Source organism: Polistes fuscatus, unplaced genomic scaffold (genome assembly GCF_010416935.1).
Source record: "Polistes fuscatus isolate 324 unplaced genomic scaffold, CU_Pfus_HIC Scaffold8, whole genome shotgun sequence".
NCBI classification, from domain to species: domain Eukaryota; kingdom Metazoa; phylum Arthropoda; class Insecta; order Hymenoptera; family Vespidae; genus Polistes; species Polistes fuscatus.
In genome coordinates, this window is record NW_025113162.1 from 3,642,123 (window position 1) to 3,669,144 (window position 27,022).

Genomic DNA, 27,022 nt, shown 5'->3' on the forward strand with positions numbered 1-27,022 from the left:
GAAGAAGAAGGGTTGAACGTGCTTATAGCAAAAAAGAAGTTCAGTATATTCATAGTTGACTAGTGGTATTAACTGTACGTGACAGTGTCGGCTTTGGTAGTTGCATAGGCGCAAAAATATAGTTAAAATCGTAAATCCGTAGCAAGTTCTTGAGTAACGGCGAAAAAATGACTTTATGGAAACTCTTATGATTTTAATGTTCCTTCTACTTTTTTCTTTTAGTTGGTTGTTTTAATACTTCTTTTTATATTCCATTTAAAATGCATTCTAAAAATATTCTGCGTATACGTTTGAAACAACAGGAAAAGAAATATTAAAATTAAAGTCAGGAATACCGAATGCTTTAAATGTCCAATATTCGAGCGTATGAAATATATGATATTGTTCAAATATTAATAATTTAAAAATAAAATAAAAAAGGAGACCCTTTATATAATACTATAAAGCAATTTTTAAATACATTTTCAATATTATCAACGTTATAAAACGAGATGAGAAAATATATTTAAAAAGAACTACTCATTGCACAATCCTAAAGGCAATAATGTTTTCTAAAAATAAACAAATAAAAGAAAAAGAAGATAGATCAGAAGATCCATCCGGAAACCATATCGGTTTAACGAGTTTCTTTTAAAGCTATAGATGTACTGCGATCTTGTGAGATAACTTCTTTTTTACGATTTTACCAAGAACGAGTTTACGGAGATCGATTCAGTAATGGTTTCGAAAGCTTCCCCTTTCTTTCCTTTCATTCTGTTCTGTTCTTTGTGGATAGTGGGATAAGCAGAGTCGGGTTAACACGATACACTTACAAGACACCTTAAACTGATAAATGGTTCGAGAAGGAACTTTCTTCGATTTCGAGTTTGCGAGAAGATCGTGAAGCCGTTCGTTTTATCGTGAAACTTTCGAAGGGTAACGAGAATTAATCGCCCGACTATGAGGCAAGCCAACGAAAATGGATCCGCGGTTTGAAAGTCCTCAAGAGTTAACTCCGGATGATCGAGAAAAGGCTGCTGTTGTGGTATCAACCGATCGATCAGCGAGGACAACGCTAGTACGACGAGAGGTTCCTTTCTTCTTTCTTCTTTCTCCTCTTTCTCCTCCTCCTCCTCCTCCTCCTTCTTCTTCTTCTTTCGACAGGATCACATTGACGATTGGAATCCGAAGCTCGAACCTCTGCTCCCGATGGCACGTAATTTACGAGAAAACTTCGGTCTGTCCTCAAAGTACATCCCCTTCCCATTTTACCCATTGACGCTCTGTCTTTCTAATAGAACCAGGTTTGAGTTAGGGATCGAAATACCTGTGTCATGTCTACCCAACGATACCACGTCACCACGATCCAACATTTATATATACGGAACATGTATATCCAAGTTGATTCCAATGCTCAGAAAATTTAATCAGTTTCTGTCTCGCTATCTACTATAACAAAACTGTTCTTTTGACTGGTTAAGATTATTGCGAAAGTTTTACTTAATTGTTTATTTAGATCGAAGTCTTTTTATAGCTTACATGCTTAAAATCGACTTGCATCGTTAACAGCAATTATTTATTACTAATTACTTTCTATTCATAGATATATGATATTAAAGTAGAAAAGTTTGTTAAAGTTTTGTTCAATGAATGTTGACACTTTTTTAAATTCATAACGAATCTAAAATTATATTTCATAGCGCGCGCGCGACGTGTATCTAATATTTAATACTATAAAATATGAAATATATACACGCGATCATAAGTGAACGTAAACTGATAAACTTTAAAACAAATTAGAAAATTATTTGATATCAATTGTTAGAATCGTTATTAGTAAAATAGAATGTCGAAAAAATTGCTTGTAGTGTTTCAATCTAGATTATGAGAGGTACTTTATCAATATCTACTGTCAAAAAAATTAATGTATCTCTCGAAATCAGAAATGCTCTTTATCGAGGAATACTTTATCATATTGAAAATCACGTGTCGAAAGCAATATATTCGACCTGACAGGTAAAATTATATTACAAAATCAAGAGCCGTATTGTTGAAAATAATATCAAGCTTTGATCGACGTTACATTTTTCCTAGAAATGTCATTATTTGCAAGTATATTTTCCGTTAACTAAAACAACGGATACCTACGTACGGTTTAACAATAAAAGATAATTTATCCGGATAAAATGTAGGTTGGATTATGTCGCGTTACGAAATTGATTGATTTATAAATCTAAATTCATTGGTAGAATGAATTTATTCATGGCACACACCGCGACACACCAAGCAGAGACTTTTTGTTCGCCGCATATGTTCTTTAAACAAAGAAAACAAGAAAAAAGAAGAAGGAAGAAAGTAGATATTAAATACGCAACCGAGTAAAAAGTTCAGTAACTTTTTTACGAGAAAAGTTATGTAAACAGTTTACCGCATTACTCTTTCCCCTTTGAAATATATTTTACAGTGTCTCCGAGCTTAAACCTTCCCGAAGTTATGAATCTTTGGACGAGTATTACCGGACGAACGAACGTAGGAAAGATTTTACGAGTTACAATGCGATATAAATTTCAATAAATGTTTTCGGTCATTTAAAAAAAATATTAAAGATGTGCCTACGATATATAAATATAATTTATTATATATATATACTCTAATAATGCAATAGCGCGTTTTGAACGTTTGTTTTGTTATGCATAATGGAATAGTTATATTAACAAAATTAATGAATGTTCAAAGTGAATATAAATATATAAATAACTTAGTATGATAGTGCAAGTTGAAATATAACACTGTTTCCAAGTCTGACGTAAAATTCGATCTTTTGTTTAAGAAAATTAACTTTTACCAATTACTTACTTTCTTTGGAACTTATCAAATTTAAAAGAGGCAAATAATTATTGACCAATACAATAATGAGTTGGAATTTTGCGTTATAACTTAAACGTAATTAAAACGATTAAAGCAAAGTCATCATTCGGCTATCGACTAATCTCAACAATGTATACAATGAATCTGAAAGCGCTTTAACTTAGATATACCATAGCTTCTAATCATTCATACTCCTATGCATAATACATCATATACTGCAGCGAAGTTGACTAAAGATGGAGAATCGTAGAGGTTGTATATAATAGGAAACGTACCTCCATAAAGACGACTTGGTAAGCGAAGCAGCAAACTCGAAACACCAAGGGATGAAAGAGAAGAGTGGAAGGGGGAAAAGGGGAGAAGGGGGAGAGTAATGTAACGCGTCGAGCATATTTCCTACTAGACGATGCTCTTACCATCGTTAATATTTTACGCAATACTACTGTTGAATACGTGAAAATGATGCGTCTTTAGTAATACAAGGAAATATTATTATATATGGCTATGCTAACGACCAAAAACTGTATCAAAAAGAATAAAAAAGGAGAGGAAATAAAACAAACAAAATACTGTTAAATTAATTTTTTAATTGCGGAATAACTGCTTTCATATGTTCTAATATGTATAACCGCCATAAAGTAGCATTTTAATGAGCTCTAAGAATCAACCCTGTACACCACATATAATACTTCACCTATCTACTACTACCCCTTCCCCTCATTTCTCTCTAGGCGACCTCTAAAGCGAGAATAGTTTAAGTCCTAGTTGGTTAGTATTCATGGTAAGTCCAGGGTATTCGTTCGGGTATCGCAACGGGGTAATACTTTATTCTAATAACGATCCTCTCTAGAGAATGTTCCTAGTATACAAACCTCTAACATTTACTTTATGTATCGATACTATTTACAATATATGTTTATGTATATGTAAGCATGTATTCAACAATTGAGTATATATTTTGTCGTTAAAAAATAATTAATATGATTTAAATGTTATTTCAAATAATATCAAAGATTATGAACAATTTTAACGTAATTTCATATAAAAATAGATACTATACTAACTCGATGAAAATGCAGACAATTTTTTGATATACTTTTAATAACCATAAGCAACTATTTCATTGTTTTGAAATATTATGTTATTGAATTTTGTCTCATCTCAACTTGTGTAAATGTATCTTGAATTTCCAAGGGTTTTAGTTTCATATATCGACCAATAACAGACAATAAATAATGATCCTAGATGTAGAAGACATAAATGAACACATTTTAGAACATAAAAACTTGTTAGAATATTTTAAGAAGATATGCAACATTTGTTAACGTTTTTTGCAAGGCCAAATATCCAACACTTTGAAAGCGACATGTCGTAGACTAGAATAATCATAAATTCTCACAAGTATATATTCCGAATTATACATCTCATAAGATATTCCGAAGCAGTTTTTAGTATTTCGTATAATATTCGTATAATATTCTAAAAGATCTGACAAAAGGAAAAAAGAGAGGAGTTTGAAGGAAGAGGATTTCGACGAGATTTGGTAAGGAGAATCGATTCGAGGGTGGAAAGAAGAATAATAAGAGCGAACAATACGTTGGAAGGGGTATCGATACTACGCTGATACGACGAAACGGTTAGAATGGAACAAAATAATATTTCAATATGCTAAAATTATTGAACGGGCACCGCCCCTCTCCCAACCCTTTCTTCTCCACCGTTATCTGTAATCTTTAAAGTCGAAGTTTTCGTCTTAGTTTTCTGATTGATTCTTTTGTTTCAGCGAACATTGATCTTTTCATTGAATGTATTGAATAAATTATAAAATAAATTGAATATATAAGAAAATATGATTGGCAATTGTGAAACATTGAATGATTAATTACAATTTTTTATTTGACAATGAGGTAACGCGTAATTCACAATTTTATCCCCGATGGAATTTAATGAAATAATTTTACTAATTTTACTGTAAAGAAGTTCTATTGAAACATAAAAAAGAAAAGAAGCATCAGTTATGCATTACTGAAGACTTCGATATTTTGTCGAGCTACGATTTCCGAATATTGCAGATTTCTCAAAGCAATCCAAGTTGAGAAAGTTTCTTTTCACGTACCAGCAATTCATCTTTCGGACAAAATAGCCACATGTTTTCGCAAATCGCTATGAACCGATCGTAGGTGATCGCAAACCGATAAAAGGGTTGCGTATTACTTTGCAAACGAATGATCTAATTTTTCATCATATAGTACAACTAAAATCGACGATAGGAAATCAAACAGACGATTTATCAGATATTATTTATCGTTAAAAAATATTTGATATATCGGGCCGTTAAGTATGAAATTTGTAGAAAAACAAAGTTGACAATGTGACACATTACAAATTTCATACTTGCCAACTGAATATTTTTTAATTTGTAACATGTATTTTTGGCATTATTATCTACTTGCCAGATTCATAAATATTGCCAATATAATTAAAAACAAAGATAATTTATTATGAGATATTGAATCATTACTAAACTAAATAACAAGTCTCACTGATAAAACGTAATAAAAGAAGAAAACTAATCCCATTAACGAATTGTAATAATTCACGAGCACGTCATTATTTCATGATATCTAATACAGGAAGCAATATATATGCGAAATAAGAGGGTATAACCTGGACGACAGGAATAAATCGAAATCGGATTCCTTGGACACGTTCGTCGATGCGTAAAATCTAATCGTATTTTTGAATCTTTTCCCCATGCTCGCTCGTGTGAGTCGAAAAGTCGAAGTTATAATATACAGAATAAGTCGAAAAGAAATGCTAGTCCCGGTGGAGAGCAAGAATCATAGTCTCGCTTCCCCATTAGATCGATCGGAAGACGAATGGAATTTATTTTCTACCTGACCGGTCGAGTTGTAAAATCAAAGGAAAAGGACCGACGACTGGAAGGATGATCGCGAATAGAAGAGATTATAAGAAAAATCAAGATACTTTTAAATATGACGTTTTATACGATTTTTTAATAAATATTACACTTTTTTTGTAATCTTTTAGTTTTTAATTGATATTTAGTTTCTTAATTTTCATTATCCACGCCGAATATCCTAGACTTCTTCTCAAAGTAAAAAATACGAAGAGGTCAAAGTTCGAAATCAGGAAAAAAGGATAAAAGTTTGTAAAATTGCAGGAATATCGTGTACTCTCGACTGCTTGCGTTTCGAGTGTTTTACTAAAATATTTTCGTAAAAGTTGTTGAAGAAATACGAGGATCTCTTTGAGAAGTGAAGGCGCGACGTTCGAATAAAAAAGAATAAAATTCTTTTTCTTCTAAACTGGTCAGAAACTAACATCAGAACTAAAGAGGTTTTAAAGAACGTTTTTTCGGTTCAAATCTTACGAAGTGGTACTGATCCTAAAGGGCTTTTTGAACGAGAGTTCGAAAAGAACAAAAAAATAACTTTCTAGTCAGACTTTCTGATGTTGTTTATTTCTTAGTTCATGCATTTTAACAAGCATAGCAACTAGACATTTATAAACTCGTCATTTGAATATAAATTTGATAATATATTGTAAGGTAAAATTATATCTTAAATATTGCTCGTTTTTTAAAAATATTTTTTATTCTATAACAGACGATTTCATTATCATTTTACTTCTTCGTGCTTAACGAAGAAGTATTTTTTAAGAAAACATTCATTCAAATTGTGATCCCCGATAATTATTACATGTTTAAATATGTCGCTACATAACTCACCTAACGTGGAAAAAGGGATGAAAAGCTGCAGGATTATCCTGTGGCGAAAATTTCGGTAAAGCACCGTGAAGGAGGGCGAGCCTTACCACCAATAGTATTCCCAGCTGTAAGAAAAAGAAAAATTTTTATCAGTTTTAATTTTGTTCTTTTATTTATTCAACGATGACAAGAAATAACATCGTTGTTCTCCAGTAATAAATATGATCAAATTTGATAATCATTGTTAATGGTAAATTAAAAGATATTAATTAACAAATATTATTTAAAAATTAACACTAATACCATTACATTTTAGAATAAAAAATCTTATCCAGAAGAATACAGTATATTTGAAATTAGTCTGATAGTTTGATAATTAAACTGGCTAAAAAATATCGTATTTAAAAATCGTCATCGTAGATGTTGCATGTAAAAAGGATTTAAATTTATTATATTTTCATTGTACACGTACCATAGACTTTCCAAACGAGCATGCATATTTTCTATTTTTTTGTATTGTTACTGTATACGCCTGGCCAATCGTAAACAACTACTCGAAACGAGACTACCTCGTTTAACGTTAAATGCGAATTGGGAATGTGAAACGTTACTACAGTATAACGGTAGTATTTATGTGATGCAATTTAACAGCTACCCCTAAATATTTTCACAAATAACGGCGATTCACGTAACTCTTTTCGCGTGACTTAAATTCGTTTAACGTAACGCGTGTACAGGTTGTGAATAAACTCGTACGTTGCCCTGTTGGTAATTAATACAAGAAAATTTCGATCGTTTGAGTCAAATAAAAATATCTGTTCCATGAATAACGTAACGATGCAATATTATTTTGATGATAAAAAGAAAAAGAAAAGAAAGAAAAACTTTTCAGATAGTACGCGCCTCGAAATGATCTTTTAAAATACACACAACTAATATACCTTCAATTTTGATAACAATAATAATAATTGCTTATTAATAAAAATGAAAAATCTAAACATTTTACGTAAAAAAAATTTTATGTATGTAATTAAACCAATTAAAAACGAAACAATAAACACCATCTAATTATTTAATAGTGTTCGTTTAGTCTATTCTTCTTTTCTGTTTCTTTTTTCATTTTGATCTACAATAAGTTGGAAAAATGTGGTAGAAATCAGAGTTGAAAATATATCGGGAAAAATATTAGAACCAAAACGAAATCAAAATCAAATAGAAACAAACGAGAGAAACGTTACACGTTGACGATAAAGACGAATTTAATTAAAATAGTTTCCATATACTATAATAAAACTAAAACAAATTATTTCTATACAGAAATACTGAATTTTCGTAATTTTCAATTGCGTGAAAGAAAATAATACGAAAGAAATATTTAACATAAATTAAATGACAAGCGTATATTTTAAAATGTAAATCAGTAAATTGGGAAAGTAATACTTTTCTAAACATATATTCATGCGATATCGGTCGAATCTAAATCGAGTGTCGTGTTTCACGATCGCGGTATTCCTTTTCCTGTAAATCCCTGAACGAATCCTCGAATCGCAAAGTTACATACACTGACTCGTATATCGAGTAGCAGTAACAAGATATCAGAAGGATTTATATTTATTCTGAAATAAAAATACGAAACAATCATATCATAAATAAATAAATACAAAAAATTCTACTTGGTTATAAATAACCAAACTATTTACGATATTTTAAAATCCTACACAATATCATTTTAATCGATAAGAAGCATTCTAGTATTTTTGCTTTTTAATTTGAAAAAAATGCATCTACCTATTAATAGAAATAAGAAACAACAAAAGTATTATTTCTTTTGTTAAAGATATCATTTTACTTTATCGATGTGTCAATAATATGATCATAAAGTGTTCGTGGAAATATTTTCTGAAAGAACTGTCTGCACTGTAAATTCGTTCATGAGAACGTCAAAGAACACAAGTAAGCTTTTTTGTTCGTTATACTCGTTGCTAACGTCGAAACGTCGTCACGTTCTCGCAAAGGCGCAGCAGAATTCGTCGTCACATTTCCGTCACGTCCTATGGTAGCTCGCTAACCCAATAAGTCGGCTGACTCGTCCTAGAGCAAACCACTCTCCGTTCTCAACTCAGAGAATTCGAAACGAATGTTAGCAGCTCTTTCGTCTTCTTCACTTCTGCCCACTCTCTCTCTCTCTCTCTCTCTCTCTCTCTCTCTCTCTCTCTCTCCTTATTCTCTTTCTAACTCTCTTTTCACGTACTGTCCAGAACACACTGATAAAGGACAAAAAAGAAAAAAGAAAAAAAGAAATAACAAAAAGAAGAAAGTAGGAGAATAATGAAAAAGAGGAAGAGAGAAAAAAGAAAAATAAGAAGAATGAAAGGATCTCAAAGAAAGGTAAAAAGATAGTACGAGAGAAAGAAATGATAGAACAAGAAAATATATTGCTTGAGAGAATTCTAATAAAATGCAAAGAAGAATGAAATGATAAAAAAAGACTATCCCAGAGATGAAAAGAGATGTCGACGTTTCCTTCAGTAGCATTCATATCGTATTCGATATACATTGATATTGATATTGTGAAACACCTCGTTCTTTTTAGTTATCTGACATTGCTAGCCATTTGCTTCGAAAAAACATCTACGCATTTTATATATTATTCTATTTACGTTTATCTAAATATTTAAGCATACAAAATAATCAAATTATTCCGAACAAATACTAATTATTAAATAAGTAGAAATGATAAGCCTAATAACGTTTTATTTTTATTATTTTTTTTTCTAAATTAACAAAAACGTAGAGATAATAATAATGAAAATGTTCAAAGTTAGTGAATCAAAGGTATATCATCACAGAAATCGTTGGATAAATCATTAAGTCTTTTATACGAATGAAATATTTTTATTATCTTTTTTAAAATATCATGCTAATAAAATCATATTCAAATCTATTTCTTACTTTTATCATTCGTAGAACGTTAGCATTTAGCTGAGAAAACCTAGGACACTTTTCATAACATGGTTGTCTTCTCGGTCTGTCGATAGACTCTTATGGAATATCATATTACATCGCCGCAAGACGTCGACTGACCCTGCAAAATGCATTGGATCGAATAAAAATTCAATTTCAACGAACGTTCGGTACCGCACAAAACGACGTTACGTCTTTTTCGCAACAAAACTTGACGATTCTAGAAACGTTTAGTAATTTCACGTTAGAACTGTGTTAAAGGATAGATTATTATTGGATGGATTATATAAATTATATCAATTTATAATATTTATTCTATCTGAATTGTTACTTGAAATAAAATCTTGAATTTCCTTTATTTTCCTCATTTTAGTGGCCTTATTTTGTCTATTTCTGACTTTATTTCTTTCAACTTTTTCTTCGAATGCGTCTTCATTCTTCATTTTCTTCTATTCTATTCTATTCTTTTCTTGTTCTCTGCACGGTAAAACGTTAAAAAGCGACAGAAAATCATTCGGTGATTACACACTCACGTTCTTATTTTCTCGTGCATGCACTGGATATATCAGAAGGGTGATTTTGTGCCGTTTGCGGTGCATTTCGGAACTATTTCTCCCTTTTCCACCCTTTTTCTCTTTTCTCGTTCTACGGCTTCGAATCGTTGGAGAGGTAAAATGTTTCCTGGCACTATATATATGTTCACAGAAGTGAGAAACATACACCTTTCTACTTTTTTTTTTCTTTTTCACTCCTTTCCGAAAAGACACATACGGCTTCCTTGAAGCCAATCCATACAGAGTTACTTTTTTTTCCAAGCTTATCGACCGAGTATATTTTTCTCTTTGCTTGTGACACGAATTCCTTTTATGCCTTCTGCTCCAGTTTCTTAGAATGTGCTTTGCAAATAGGAAGGAACGGACAAATTTAAGCTGAAATCCACATCGCTCGGAACCGGAAAAATTTCTTTTTAAAATTATACTTTGTATGAAATTGCATTGATCGTAAAATAAAATTTGTAGGTATTTTATTAGAAATATTATAATATTAGTAAAAATATTATATAGATATTGATATTATTTATTAGATATTTAATAAGGATTGATAAACGATTACTTAAAATTAGACTTAATTATTGATATTTGAGAGGCAAATAAAACTAATCAATCTATCGATATCGTGGTATTTTAGAATTTATTATATAGATTCAAAATTAGTTTTTGAAAAACTATTTTGTAATATTCTCGAGGATAATCAATTGAATCAAGTAGGTCAGAAATCGTACGTAATGCTAATATTTGCCTACTCGAGAATAGTGAACAATCTGCAAGGGTAAATCGAAGTACCTTATGGTAATGTCGGGTAAACGCATAACAGCTAAGAGGTAAGTCAATCGAGGAACGATAAACATACTAGCACACAATCGATAAACAATGTGTGACTCTAATGGATTTGCCAATTGATTACGTTTGCCAATTTGTTAGTATCTTTCTTAACTCAGTTACTAAAAAAACTATTACATTGGACAATAAAAAGTATTAATTTGATTTCCTGTAAATTGATAAAAATGATTTCGCTAAGATAACAAAGCTACTATCAAACTTTATTATAACGGTTAAGGCAGTAGAATGAAAGTAAAATAATCGTAAAATAACAGTTAATGAAATTCATAAAAACCCATTTTATTACGACTTACAGAAGACGTAATAGGAAAAGTCAGGGAAGCGAAAGAATTTTTGTAATTCCACTATTACAAAAGGTTAGGAGAAAGAAAAAGAACTTATGCGAAGAGAGTAAAGAAGCAGAATGTTCTATGCGGTTTTACTCGAAGAAATGAAAGACGGGAACGCGAGAAAAACGAAGGAGTACACGAAGAAAGGGAGATTATAAAGTAGTACGCAGATAACTACGTGAAGGGTAGTCTGTGCCTGCGCACCTTCTTCGTTATTAGCATAAATTAGCATAATTCAGAATCGCGTTCGAGTAAGGTAGAATGTAGGTATATGCGGTCGAGTCCCCTCCTACATCAGTGGTCCGATGTATTGGTAAACGCTAGCTCGCACGCTTCCATGATTTTCCTCGATACGACATCCGCGTCTATAGTCCTGCACGTGTTAAATGTAAAAGGAACTTTCCTAAGTAGGTACTAAGAGAAACGGTTTGAACGACGGAAGGACTTTGTATCGACTTACGACGGATTGCAACTACTACAACCTAGTCGTGACATGACTTCGTTTAGTTTTACTTAATTAACGTTCACTTCCTTTAAACGATAAGATAATTTATAGTTAGCTACGTTACGATGATAATAATATTTACGCGGCGTTCATATTTTGTATATATATATATTCAGGTACGTATAAGTGTAGATATAATGATTTACATATTATATCAAACGTATCATATGTGACAAAGTTAAATAGTTATATAACAAACAACGATGATAAGATTCTTCAGCGATTTATGACAAGTTTCATTATAAATTTTGACGCTATTATTCATCGATTAAACGCACATTGTACTACGAAAGGGTAGATCGAAACAGAAAATGCAAGTTGCATCGGACCAAACGTTCATATTGGTAAAGGTTCATTATTCCGTGCGCCATGACAGAGCCGTTTAAATTAATTCACAATGGGGCTACGATGAGGGTTTATGCCGCAAGTCCGCCCGTTTCTTAACTATGAACATCGAGTATACGTAAAGCACGAGGATTTAACAGCACCTCGTAAACTTCCCCGAGGGATTACGCCGCGGCGATGTAACGCGTGATTGGTCCTCGTGACCTCGGCACTTTCCTACCCTCCGAACTACACATTCAAAGTCACCTCTTTTACCTAACTACCACCACTAGTGGTAGTATTACGATTTTCCCTCATTTCTCCTCCTTCTCTCTGCTCGGCTCCTTCATTTTCTCTCTCTCTCTCTCTCCAAATTTCTCTCTCTTTTCCTCTCCCTTTTCTTTTCTTTCGTCTCGCTTCATCAAACGGAATTTTCAACACCACTCAAGAGAGAACTCCTCGGGAAACCGACAGAATTCGCTTTGCCGAATAGATCCAGTTACCGATAAAAGTTCAAATCTCGAAATGCGCTCGTTTAAAAATTCTTAAATATTCGCCGAACGTTCTCAACCGTCCATGGAAATCCGTACATAGATCGAGTTCTGTTCAGCTGACGTATTTTCAGATATTTTTCGATTAAATTGAACGTATAAATAGAAGCAGAACGCGTATTACGTACGCTTTTTATTGCTATTTTCTTTTCTTTTTCTTTTTTTTTTTTTTTTATTGATGCGTGCCAAGAGAGTAACCTATTTTATATTTTGTCAATTGATATATCGAAAAATGTATAAGGTGTACACGAGGTAAAATAAGTCTTTTTGGTTTCTTCTTTAATTATACTCACAATCAGTGATCGTAATTTTTTCTAATTAACGATACATCTTACGTTGACCACTCTTAATTAGGTTTACTTGGTTCTTTGGTCACATTGACCTATAATAATTTATCTTAGCTGCGTCGTAATTTGGGCCATGCCGTTTATTTTCCGTGATCGTAAAGGGAAATTCTCTGGACCAGTTGTATCTGTGTTAACGATCGTTAAACTTACTCAAGGCACGAGAGGCTGTAAACATCGGCGGTCGACTGGTGGGTTAAACGATAAAAACGAAAGATATCGGTCGTTAAGAATTAACGATGCGAACACTGAGATCGTCCGCTAATGCTTAGGATTAACTAAGAAAGATCTGCTGTTTTCTCGGAGAAAAAAAGAAAAATCACGTGTCTTTATTCGTTCGTTTAATCGTCATGATAAAGTATTATTATTGCCACAGTATTCGAAATTTAACGTTTATTAGAGAGTGGACAAATTGTATTCCGATCTTTCTAACGAGTATGTTAGCTTTCTGTACCTATACTAACCTTTATGGAAACCATGGGGTCTATTGGGTCATTAAAATCAATGCTATGTGGGCCGAGTTCTAAAAAACCAAATGGGATTTCCTGTAAACGTTTTCTTCCCCTCACAAAATATCTAATGTATTCCTAAAATTTCTCTATTTTTTATCCTTAATTAGATCCTTTTTCCGGAGCTATAAAACATTGTAATTCTTTGATTTTATATTCCCAGTATATACGAAGAAAATAGGCAGCAGAAAAATCAGTAAAAATAATTCTTTTTATATGTATATAGTTACATTATGGCAATGCAATTTTTATAAATTGCATCAACAACAAAAATGCATTAATTCTTAACTTATCAATCGTAAATGAATGAACATACCTATGATTTACCATTTTCAATTAACGTTTCATTATCCTTCTATAATCTCCAGACCGCCAAATTATTTCACGCAACAATACCTCTCGGAAATAAATCATAAAAAATGTAAAAGCTTCACATTGTAAAAGTTTTAAAGCGGCTGCAATGTTTTCGCCCGTGGTAAATTTTAATTTCAACTACCGGACGTACGCGTTAGGTAGGAAAGTAACAACATTACCGTATCGTTAAATGGATTAACACTCTACCAAAATATAATGCATTTTCCGGACATACTCGTGTCTTTCTTTTAAATGTACTTTCATGTATTTTTCTTTTTTGTTTTGTTTTGTTTTGTCTGAAATAAACTAAACAATTTGTCTTGATACTATAACGATTGTCAAGAAAATAACTATCATATACATATTGGATATTCATCTATTTTGATAGTATACGTTTCAAAACGAACTCGATGAAAATTGAACATCGGTGGTTATCGTCAAAGTGGTCGTGCTTGATTAAAATTTCACGTCGATTTTCCCTATACAATACTGCATTTTCAAAACCAATCGTCATTAACAAGTTGTGCAAAGCCGAACATAATGGTATTTATTTATCAGCGGTAAACGTGGTGCTTATCGGTGGAATTATATTTTTATCGCGGTCCAACCATCGTAATTTCGAGACCACCGAGACTGTCGATGACACGTATTTTTCACTAACTCGATAGGGTACTCGCAACTCATCGAATCGTTAATCGATTTTCACTCTCTTTCGTTTACTTCTCTCTCTTTATATTTGATCACCGAAACCTTCGTTTATCGCGACTTCTACCTACAATCGTAATTTGTATCACAAGGAAATGAATTGAACGTACGAAATGAACTACATTATTTATATTTTTTCTCGTTGAATATCGTCTACATGGTTTTCATTGGACGTTATATTATAAATAAAAATTAATCCGCCAACCAAACATATTTTACAACTCGTCTATCGTTATAATTGAAACTGTCAATCTGTTGTACTCGTGTTTTTCGTAATTGAATTATAAGAAAAAATGAAAAATCTAACAAATACAATATCACATATGAACTCACAAAAGCACATAAAAGTAGCACAGAGACGGTCTAAGGTAGAGCGTTAGTGGTCAACGGATCTGACAACTTTTTTTTCCCATTACTGTATTCGTCATATCCATTGTCGATGTATATATTGTCGGTAATACAATAGTAACAATACTATTTATACATGCACATATAAATATCTGGATGTCCCGTAAGAGCGCTGAGAGTGTGAGTTGATTGCTGGACGTCTAGAAATCCTGTAGGGCTTCTACGAACGACTGATTCTGCGAGCATGGTTAAGAGGATTTTTGACTCACCCCTATTCAACCTCAATAGTCAGACCACTCTTATTCTTTTTTTTTCTTTTATTCATTGCCATATATACGTATAAGTATCACTCAGTTTCTTTCTCGTTCTCTTTTTATCTGTGATTTCTCATCTGCACTTATACATACGCGCACGCGCGCACACATACACATACACACAGTGTATCTCTTCCCCACGTCTATTTCTATGTCTACTCGCTCGGATACGCAACGATTCCTTTTCCCTTGTCCTTTGATAATGTGATCGGTTCAATGGGTTTGGGAAAACGATGTTCCATTTAATGAACGATTCCATTCTATCCTATATCACTAACTTTCATTGATAGTTAACAGACTAACGGCTTGGATCGGGATACTAAAAGGACCAACATAAAATTGTATTTTATCTTATTACATTATTTTCAATAATTTTTAGACGGGTTTCGTTACATTTGAAAGTTTGATATTAAAGTAACTCGAAACGATTAAAGTATATGCATATGTAAATCCAATGGCTATGAAATTTATTAAATTTGTGAATATCTAATTCATAGTAAATTATTGAAAGAAATATATTCTATGAATATGAGAGAAAAAAAAGAAAATAACTTACGGAAACTAATAAGACAGCTGCTCGTCTAGAAAAATGTCGTGAGTCCTCGTTCCATCGGGCTTCAGAAATAGATCTGTAATAAAAAAATTGCAAGGAAGATATTTCCAAGAAATAATCATTTAATATAAAATATGAAATTTTAAATTACATTTTGTCATCGAACTTTAATATTCTACTGTTGTAGGATAGTCTTTTTTAATTTAAAATACTTCATGCCAAATCTTGAAAATTGCTCTTTTATTTGTTCGTCTTTCATTTTCAAAAATGAACATTTGTGTTTCCCCCTTCCTCCCTTTATAATAATTTATTCAAAAGAATAGTTTTATTTTTGCATAAATTACGACAATACGTAGGAATAAAAACTTTTCAGATATTCATTATGTAAACCAGACTTTTAAGCTCTCCTCTATGACAATTATGTAAAAATGCAAGCATTATTGCACGAAAGTTTCATAAAACTATACGAAAACGATGAGTACGTGTATTTAACTGGACTACAAATTAAGCGTTAATGAAAATTTGTCATCCGTACTTTTAGGCACAATTACTATCATTCGTATTCTTTTCTCTCTCTCGACAATGGAAATGCATTTATAAAGCGTTTGATTTATTTTTTTTTTGTATTACGATGATTCAATAAATTCTTACAAATAGTAGACGTGATATCGGTCAAATATTCATTTTTATTAAACTAGGTGTCGTAGGAAGATTGGACGGGTTAAAAAATCTTGTTGAACGTTATTTTGATCTTGTTGAACGTTTCGTCCCTTTCATTAGGACTTCATCAGCAACTGAAATTTTTATTATGACTAATTTCGACATATACATATTATATAAAAAATTCAAAATTAAAAATTTTTTTGATATTACCTCGATCTTTTTTGTTCACTAGTCTTTATAAACTTTCGGAGACATTTTTATCTTTTCGGAAGATGGATCACAAAAATATTATTCGTAAAATAATGTATGATTGATTTCTACTTTTATAAACACTTCTCATTGATTTAAATAAATAGTTATTTACATATAACATAGTCTATGAGAGATTAAAACTAAATTAACAATGGATATAAATGGTATTATTAAAAATGAATAAATCATATCGTGATTGTAATTCTCGTATAAGACGCGAATATGGTTTCGCGCTTAAACTCACCTCCTGATTGAATGCCAGGAACGACAAAGGTCATAAAGAAGGTTTAGGAGTAGAACAGTAAAGCCAGTTTCCTTAGCCAACATTGACAGGGTACCGAGACACACACTGCACCACACGTAAGCTGTTTGCTGACTGTAACAAAAGTAATTCCCTGAGGTTTAATTAAACAGGTTCATTTTACGAGCCGAATCATTGTAGAAAAATAAACAATTACAATTTTATCGTAAAATGTGAAACGCATTTCGTGTAGTTATTTTCTCGTATTTTCTTTGAAATAATTGTATTCTCGATTCGGAACGCAATTAGATTGTGTCTAGTTTTTCTTTTTCTTTTTTCTAAATGTAGTGTAGAATCGTATTTTCTAAAAGAATAAGAAGTATAGACACACGTACCTATTTCATGCTAATAAATATTTCAACGAACAAAAGTATCTACGAGACTATTCAATAATCCATTTTCTTCCTTTTTCATTCTCTTATTTTCTCTTTCAATACTTTGAATTCGTTTCGTTTCGGATGGTTACGAAAAGAAGGATAAAGAACAATCGTACATTTTCTAACATGAACTTATAATTAAATATTTCGAATTATCCAATTTAAATGCCAAGTTCTATAATTCCAGATTAGATGCTCGTTAATATCTTTTGTACGCTCCATCCCTGCAAAGTACAAGTTTCCACAATGAATGAATTATTATTAAAGAAGTTGGAAGAAACTTGACATTCCGTTAAAATAGTTTTAAACGATCTTTTTCTGTTCTGAAGAGAAAAAAAGAGAAAGGAAAAGGGAGAATAAGAAAATGAGAGAATGAAGAGTGAGAGAATGAGAAATAAAGTCAAAGAAAGAAACTAAAAAGGAAAAGTCAGTCTAGTAAAGTTGTCGAGAAGTCAGCGACCTACCACAAAACTTGAGCACAAATTTATTTGAAATCATGTTTAATTATTTTTATTGTATTATTAAGCAGTACATGTGTTTCCGTAGAAACTTTTCCTCGAAATGATATAACGAGCTATTTAACGATCATATTTATTTCTTCTTCTCTGATTTTTTTGTTCTCTTTATATTTTCTTTAAGATGCAATCGCTTGGAAAAAACTAAAAACGTCGATGTCGATAAACAATCTTCACCGGTTTCCTCCTTTTCTAAAATGGAAATATGAGAGATGTATTCGTGTAGATGTTCGTCGAGCACTCTGCGTACATAAATTAATGCCAAGAGGTAGGATACATTACAAGGCGTCATTCAGGATTTCGGTAGTGAGAAATATGAGATTTAGATGGTAGGGGGAAAAGGTTGAAGAGTGGAACGACGTGAAACAAGAGTACTTGACCGAATGGACAAATATATATACATACAGAGAGAGAGAGAGAGAGTTTAAAACTAAAAGAGCATATCGTACTCATTAAACAACACAAAAACGTACTTCGGTCAACATGAGCTAAAAAATTGACCCCTTCAAAGTTATAAGTGATTTTCAGTTTTTTTTTTTAATTGCAAATAACTTACTAAGTTCAAGCAATGTTCGAACTACCTTTTTTTCTTGTGATATAAATACAATAAAAATATTTACGAGAATAGGTTAAAAAGTTTCGAGCATCGACAAAAATAAACTTGTACATTATTATATTTTTTTTTAATAAAAGTGAGTTTGATCGAATAAAAATTGTTTTTATGTTAGTCTCGAAACTTTTCAACTTACCCAGGTGTACAATCTATGTTATCAAAGAACTTTCATAAAAATCCTCTAAACATTATAATATATTTTTCTATACAAATATTTCTATAATCTTAACTGAAAAAAAATGCTTACCCACTGTATGATAAAACATCCTATCATCAGTTTATTATAATTTCTCATAGGAATCCAGTAACTAATTATCAAACTGAGAGTCTTTTAATGATCAAAATTTTATTGTAAATATAAATGTACGATATTTGTATTTGCCAAAATTCCTCCAACACGGAGTCCTCCGGCGATTGGATTAAGCTTATTATAAGGAGGTGAAAAGGTGTATTAGAATAAAATAAAACACGTGGTTGAGCCAATAAGTGCAATGCTTTATTGGCTCGTCAGGGAAAAGGCCTTGCGGCAAAAAACCCTGTTGTTATCAGTACAATGGACGACGATGGATAACGGACATAATCCGTGATCACTTCTCGTCACGATTACCCGGCGGTAATCAAGTTGAAAGAAATAGAAATTATATCTCTCACCGTTAATTATCGCCTCTACTTCGCTCGTATTTGTCGTATCTGTAAGATACTTTCGTTTAATAGATAAACTCCTTGTCTTTCTATACTCCTCTCGCTCTTTCGTATTGTGCCCTCGTAGGCGTCCAGCGGTTGAATAGAGCGTGTCTTTGTGTGTTGTGCCCTCGTGGGCGTCCAGCGGTTGAATAGAGCGTGTCTTTGTGTGTTGTGCCCTCGTGGGCGTCCAGCGGTTGAATAGAGCGTGTCTTTGTGTGTTGTGCCCTCGTGGGCGTCCAGCGGTTGAATAGAATGCGTGTTTTTCGTATTGTGCCCTGCAGGGCGCCCTCACTCGACGGTCGAGTGGTGGGGGTTATAGCTGCTAGTTACTAGTAACTCTCTATCGATTTAGTGTGCGCATAGTAATCTCGTATTTTGGTTACAATCGATTTTCGGCTATGATCGATTCCGATCGTACATACTCCCCCCGTTGAGAGGGTACCGATCAATAATATTCTTATTCGAGTAAGTGTATCGTGATGTCTTACGCTAAAGTTTACAAAGTTTGGTCGTAGATTGTTTGATAGAATTGCATATCGCTGGCCAGGCGATCTAATCGTCTTGTACGTACAAGAATGATATTTATGAATTTATCTGAGGTGTCGAGTTTGCAGTTAACATATACAACAGAGTACATTTAAAATTATTGAATAAAATATAAACAATCGCTGCGTTTGATTGTTTTCTCGTATGGTTTTTACGGTTTCGATTCGAGTCTCCTTATCGGTTGTAGAGTGTGCATCCAGGAAATTCCCGCTGTCGTCTCACTTTAAGTATCATTGGAAATGGTTTGCCACTAAAAAATATGTTGGAGTTAGTGTTATGGAATCGTTGAGGTTGTACGTTTAATATTGTTTTGATTTCAATCGTTCGTGTAATTAATTCTTCATAAGTGAACAAAGTTCTTATGCGACTTATTTGGGATGGTGTTTGATAGATGAATGATAGTTCCCGTAGCCATCTTAGCTGGGATGAAAGCGGAGGATTGATATGTCGAATATTTCTCCTACCTGTTATGAAGTTGTGTATTTTCGTTCGTATTTAACAGAGTTGATTAAGTCTACAAATCTTTTTATTGATAACTTATTTCGTTGAAATTAATATCGTTATCATATCGTATAAATGGTGGTCCGAATATCGGTGTGGGTATTTTAAATGATGAAATTGGTCATTGAAGTTGCGAAATGGTAAAGATGTTAGACATTTCTTCTGGAAAGTTAATTTCGCGTTTCTTAATCGGTCCCCAACTGAAATCAAATCTAATTCATTGATAACCGCTCCCCCCGAATCGGTTAATCTTTCCCTTTCGGCGCAAATTTATTCGTCTTGGACTAATTTTTAATACACGTCCTATTTTTTCCGCGGTCAAGTCTTCTCTCCGATACGAATGCGTCTTAACCCTTTGAGTGCTATAATCAAATGTATATTTTCGGCAATTATTTCCTGGTGTTGTCTGTAGAAGACGGCAAAGAAGGAATGATACACCATCTGAACGTAAAACAATATGACATCGGATCATATGTTGATAATTGTTTGAGATTTATCGTATGCAAATGAGATATTGGGTTGACTATTATTTTCTTCAATATCAATGTGTTAAATGTTAATTTCGTAAAAATGTGTACTGAAGCCTTTCCATGATTCTATAATCCTTTTTATGATTCGTTTAATTTTCTGGTTGTGAATATCCAAATATATAATTATCAAATTACAGTGATTTCAAATTCTAGCAGGTGAATAAACAATATATATTGACAATAAAAAATGTTTCATTCAATGCCGAATAGATAATGAAATATCAACTAGATGGTCTTCTATATTATAATGTGTTATTCATCGTAGACGAGATCTATACTGTTCGAGAAAGTATCCTGTACTCAAAGGGTCAATCCATCCTCTGCACCGTGTTATAGTTTTCAAAGTCGCGTATAGTTAAAAACTGCAGAAACATGTTCTCTGGTTCGATCTCGCGATTTCCAACAAAATATGATGTTTCGTAACTCTTTCGCGAAGATGTATCGGCGTGATTGTATAGGTTAGATGTTCGTTATAAAGTTATTTATGTACAAATCTCTAATTAGAATTTCGGCTTTGAACGTGTGATTGGCGCTTCCGTCTTTCGCGAACTGTTTTAAGTTCCGGATGATGATAAAAGATACTGATCCTGCACCGGATGTGATCGAGTTGAGTTCAATGTATGTATCCGTCCGTTATGAGATCGTAATAAATGCTCTACCAATGTATTCTGTATGATGTGCTCGACTAGTAATATACTATTAAGAAAGATTCCGTTTATATCTATTGTCTCGAAGTTCTATCACCTCTTTTAAATGCAGTACGTCGCGATTATAAGTAGTGGATTCGGTGTATTTAGCGTGACGACGCGGACTATAGGAGTTAGTTATGTGGATTCGAGGTTTGTTGGGATGTTGACGCGAGTGTTTCCTGTTTTGAAGATGTGGGGTCACGCGTCGAAGGTATGTTCTCATGATCGGTTCGGTGTAAGGATGTGTGATGTGGTTGATGACATATTCGACAATTCGATGATATGCATGCACCTCGATGCTTTCGCAAACAGTTTTGACATATTTTATAATTTCGAATTACCTCCCATTTGTTGGTTATCGTCATGTCGTTATATTTAGGACAGCGGTACAACGGGTGTTCAACTCGTTCGCAAAGGATGCAGGTGTGCGATGTACTAATGGGGGCCGAATGCGTAAGATAAGTGTCCTGCCGTTTTCGCGATTGTAATGTGTTCGTTTGGATATGTTTACGTTTTTCGCGGGGTTCGTCCTTAATATCCGTCGTTAGCTTCTCTGAAGCACTATATCGGTGGTCTATTTCCTTTAAAAATTTATAAAGTTCCTTACGAGTAGGGTAATCGTCCGAATTAAGTTGTCGATCCCATTCTTCCCGAACGCGACGAGGTAAAAAGCGCTCGATAACGCGCACTGTTAGAGCATGAGGCTCGTTAAACGAATCAATCATGTTGAGATATGCCTCCGTATCTCTTACGAGTTTTTGAATCCCTCTTGCCGAATCATCCTCGGAGTGTGTTAAATCCAGAATCGCGTCGAGAAGTCTCGCTAGCAGTACGCGTTTTCTATCGTATTTTTCTAATAATGCTTCCCACGCGAGTTTGTAATTCGACCCGTCCCCTGAATATAGTGTAATCACTTCGAGTGCACGGCCCTGCAATGCATCTCGAAGATAGGCGTGTTTTTCTAGATCGGATATATCGGTCCGCGCGTCTATCAAAGTTAAAAAAACCTTTCTTAAATTCTAACCATTTTTCTAATCTTCCATCAAATTTAGGTATCTCAATTCGTTTTAATTTAATCGGTCGTTCGGTCGTACTAGTCTGCTTTGACGTTATGCTGTTATCGTTCGCAATGTTAGCCGCGGATGTTCTCCTTTTCGTAATTGTAGATCCGATTGAATGATATCGGTTAAAAAGATCTTCTAAATCGTCAAATTCCTCGTCCTCTTCGGGGCCTAAATCTATACACTCTCGATGCGATCGTTCGTATTCGTTTATTTGTTCAGTAAGACGTTCATAGCGATCTACTAATTCGTCCGTCTCTGAATTCTCTTTCCTGACTAAGTTTTCTAAATAAGTTAATCGGCCCTTCAAAATCTTTCGTTCCCGTCTAAGACGTTTTACCGATTCCATTTTGTCTCGACGTTAATTATCTTACTTTTCGAAGATGGATTAATATAAATTATGTTGAGTGCGAAGATTTTAATATATAAATTTTTTGTTATGATGCGTCGGGTTTTCGATCACGCGGTTACGGTCCTGAGCTGTGAGTTGGTAAAGGGGGGTGGTAAGTTTACCGAACGTAGGGTCTTACTGACGTCACGATTTCTTTGTCGCCTAATCTTATGTTTGAACAAGTGTACCGTTGCTGAGCGATGTAACCGTCGAAACTATTCTCGCCCTTTGTCCGTGAACAAAGCGATTTTCAAATTCTATTAATATACGTTACTTCGGTTAAAATTTGAAGTGGATTCGAATGAGTTGTTTCCGATTTTAATATACCAATTTAGTAAGAAAGATGAGAGAAAATAATAAAATTTATATTAGAAATTACGAACTTCTACGGGGTTCGAAGACGTAATTTCCTATAGAATATTTTATAATATTTAAAGTGGATACGCATAAACGTATGCACAAATGATGCAATCTACTTATCTCCTTTTCGAATCCTTTGTGATGACTAGCTCGACGTGGCAGCGTGTATGTTCAGGAACTAGATTTTCTCAGTGGCGATTCCGTATACGCAGCTTCACTCAAACCAGGAATCAGAAATTCACACCTCACAGGAGGCACCAAAATGTATTTGCCAAAATTCCTCCAACACGGAGTCCTCCGGCGATTGGATTAAGCTTATTATAAGGAGGTGAAAAGGTGTATTAGAATAAAATAAAACACGTGGTTGAGCCAATAAGTGCAATGCTTTATTGGCTCGTCAGGGAAAAGGCCTTGCGGCAAAAAACCCTGTTGTTATCAGTACAATGGACGACGATGGATAACGGACATAATCCGTGATCACTTCTCGTCACGATTACCCGGCGGTAATCAAGTTGAAAGAAATAGAAATTATATCTCTCACCGTTAATTATCGCCTCTACTTCGCTCGTATTTGTCGTATCTGTAAGATACTTTCGTTTAATAGATAAACTCCTTGTCTTTCTATACTCCTCTCGCTCTTTCGTATTGTGCCCTCGTAGGCGTCCAGCGGTTGAATAGAGCGTGTCTTTGTGTGTTGTGCCCTCGTGGGCGTCCAGCGGTTGAATAGAGCGTGTCTTTGTGTGTTGTGCCCTCGTGGGCGTCCAGCGGTTGAATAGAGTAGTCTTTGTGTGTTGTGCCCTCGTGGGCGTCCAGCGGTTGAATAGAATGCGTGTTTTTCGTATTGTGCCCTGCAGGGCGCCCTCACTCGACGGTCGAGTGGTGGGGGTTATAGCTGCTAGTTACTAGTAACTCTCTATCGATTTAGTGTGCGCATAGTAATCTCGTATTTTGGTTACAATCGATTTTCGGCTATGATCGATTCCGATCGTACAATATTTTAGCAATGAGCATTGCTGCCTTCTAATAAACTTCGTTTAGTTGATAAATTCGATGAAGGTACGAATTAATGATGCTCTTGCAACTTACTTAACAATACCCCTTGAAACGCGTTCGACGGAAATTCCTTTTTTTGTTTTATGGGCTTCTAATGAGATCGAACTAACTTTTAATACAATTATTAAAAAGTAAGGACATCGAGAGCTTGCTTCAAAACGTTCATTCTCACGTTCGCCAGACCTTCATTTGTAGTTCGATGAACTTTTTAATATTAATTAAACAAAGGTACAAATCTTTATAAGAAATGCAAAAGATATATAAATGTAGAATTTAACGAAGGAGACTTTCTTTTTTTTTATGTACTCTTGTTTATATCTATGAAAAAAAAAACAAAAACAAATAATTACATTTCTTTTGTTGGATCTAAGATTTATCTACGTCTCGTAATTAATTCGTATAAAATTATAGCACTTGTAGCACTGTATGAAGAACAAATAAATAAAAAAAAAGGAAAAATAGAAAAAAAATTTTTAAAAGAAACAATATCAGGGTTATTTGTTGCGGAGAATAAAAAAAAAGAAAAGAACGAATAATGTAGAAAAATAGGGGAAATAGAATGAGGCGAAGATATATATATATACCACTATGAAAACATAGGTTTAATAACGTAGACAGATAGAAACTATACATGCATTCCATCGTTGAATGCAAAAATAAGCAGGAACAATGAAAAAAGTGGAACACAGCACGTAGCCGTGTTCCTCGTTTGCTCTTTCGTACATACGGTATGTCTGTGATTCATTACTTAAAATGATGACGGTTGACCTATTAACCTCCTTTTTCTTTTTTTTTTTTACTTTTGGTCGCACTTTTTGATTACATCTCCACTCTTTCTTTCATTCTCTCTGTTCGATCATATTTTATTTCATTTCCCTGTTGACATGTTAATTTCTAACTTGAATATTTCTTCGTGTTAAATTATCAATAATAATTGAAAACTTCATTACGATATTCGGTATCCTAAAAAATAATTAAAAGAAAAATCAATTAATTCAATTAAACGTAGCTTCATCAGACGAGATCATTAATAAATGTTATAATGATTGTCCCATATATCAGTTACATCATAATCACTTCTTTGTTTCGCATGTTTATTTACGAAAACGTTCAAAGTATTATGTCTAATTGTAAATCCAACACGTGAAACATTTTGATAGTAAGTGTCATTTAATAATTCATTGATTCTCGATTCAATGATGAGCTAATTGAATTATTTTCCAAATTCTATTATTTTTTCATTTTTTTTTTTGGGAATTTTTAATAACGTATAGCAAGAATAGCAATATATTAAAGGAGAACGATGAATATCAATTCAAATGGTGAGCTTTAAAATAGATTTATTTATTCTTTTCGATAATCTCACTAGTGAAAGTCTCTTAAGATGATTCAATTGCTTTAATTTTTCATCTTCCGAATAAAATAAAGAAACAAATGGAAAAATATATCGAATGGTTAATTTGATTGAATATTTCATCGAACGTATTTCAATGTCACTTCGATTATTCGCGAAATTGACGACACGCGCGTGCACGCAATGCTTTCTTTAAAGCATTTACCAACAAAACTGATACCATCGTTTTTCTCCATTTCCTTTTCTCTCTTCCCTTCCCCCTGCCCCCTCACTCTCTCTCTCTCTTTTTCTTTCTTTCTTTTTTTCTTTTTCTCTCTCTCTCTTTGGGAATATCGCAAACGGTTACAAAGAAATGCATAGAATTTTTTAACGCAAAAGCTTAGGAAAAAAAGTAGGTCGTCTTGCATACAATATGAAGCAGACAGAATGTGAACAAAATTCCAAGAGACGTCTCGTTTTAGCTTCCTGTCATAATGATTTCTCAGACGGAAAACCTAGTTTCTCTTAACATTCAGATACGATAGATTTACCGAGACGGATTTCAGGTCGCATAATATTTAAAAGATATTTCAAATGTATCGAAAATTGATAAAGTATAGACACAATCTTGACATTTACTAATCGAATTGTTTATCTTCTCCTTTTTACTAATTAAATCGAATAGAAGTAAATTATTAAAAAAACAAAATCACGTTTTCATCGGAAATGATGAAAATGTAGAGTTAATGACTTTTTAATGATAAATTATATTGAAGAACTTGTACTTATTTACTTATTTATTATTTTACTATATTGTAATGTATGACAGGAATAAATTAAAAATGCCCTTTTTATTTCTCTACGATTGATCTCAGATAAAATATAAATTTTATTTACGAATTTATATATATGTGAGACTTTAACTATGCAATTACATCGAAACACTTGTTTCGTCGATATTTCTAAAAGTCCGTCAATATTAAGCATTATCTGTAAAATGGAAGATCGATGACCCGAAGAAGTTGATGTCAAAATAAGTTAAACTCACCCATGATAAACCAGGAAGGAGAGTAGGAAAAAGATGCAGGCGAGAACATCCGCTCTACCGACGATGCCAGTCACCTAAAATAAAAAAGAAATAAAAAATCTTGAAACACAATATCGTAAATGGCAGGCGATATATCGATTTTTTGTTACATCACTTCTTCCTACTTATAATATCTATACAATTTTATTCACATCTTTCCTAATAACCTACAAATAATTACAATTACTTAGGTAATAATTTGTCGTTATATCGTAAATATTTATTACAATCACTGATATTTAAGATAATATTACTTTAATCGAGGAACTGTACCAATTTAAACGACGAC

At 33.2% G+C, this 27,022-nt stretch overlaps 2 protein-coding genes and 1 long non-coding RNA gene across 6 annotated transcripts in view; all 3 read right to left on the bottom strand.

Annotated features, from left to right (window-relative positions):
* LOC122525117 (protein O-mannosyl-transferase TMTC1-like) overlaps positions 1–27,022 on the bottom strand; it is a 156,071-nt gene that overhangs the window by 48,196 nt on the left and 80,853 nt on the right. For all 3 annotated transcript variants that reach the window (XM_043647750.1, XM_043647752.1, XM_043647751.1), the window contains exons 3-6: positions 26,695–26,768; positions 16,937–17,068; positions 15,781–15,853; positions 6,599–6,702 (exon numbers count right to left, since the gene is read on the bottom strand). In XM_043647750.1, coding sequence (XP_043503685.1) covers positions 6,599–6,702; positions 15,781–15,853; positions 16,937–17,068; positions 26,695–26,768 — 383 coding nt within the window. The remainder of the gene's footprint in view (positions 1–6,598; positions 6,703–15,780; positions 15,854–16,936; positions 17,069–26,694; positions 26,769–27,022) is intronic.
* Positions 19,215–22,199, bottom strand: LOC122525119. 2 transcript variants are annotated; one of them, XR_006305716.1, is made up of 2 exons: positions 20,193–20,211; positions 19,215–19,978 (listed from the first exon to the last, which is right to left on the bottom strand). XR_006305716.1 is itself a non-coding variant. In XM_043647753.1 (2 exons), exons 1-2 carry the CDS (start codon positions 22,171–22,173, stop codon positions 19,952–19,954), a joined length of 411 nt encoding a protein of 136 aa, XP_043503688.1. In that variant the 5' UTR covers positions 22,174–22,199; the 3' UTR covers positions 19,215–19,951. The 2 variants fall into 2 exon arrangements, 1 of the variants encoding a protein (XP_043503688.1); XM_043647753.1 differs by lacking the exon at positions 20,193–20,211 and adding an exon at positions 21,790–22,199.
* LOC122525120 lies at positions 22,297–23,930 on the bottom strand. Its single transcript, XR_006305717.1, has 2 exons — positions 23,802–23,930; positions 22,297–23,574 (listed from the first exon to the last, which is right to left on the bottom strand). It is a non-coding gene; the product is annotated as an uncharacterized LOC122525120 (long non-coding RNA).

Coding starts and splice junctions, on each gene's coding strand:
- LOC122525119 (XM_043647753.1), bottom strand. CDS start 22,173: ATGATTGATTCGTTTAACGAGCCTCATGCTCTAACAGTGCGCGTTATC. Junction 19,979..21,789: donor CGATAACCAACAAATGGGAG/GTAATTCGAAAT, acceptor CATATTTTTTAG/TGGCAAACCATTTCCAATGA.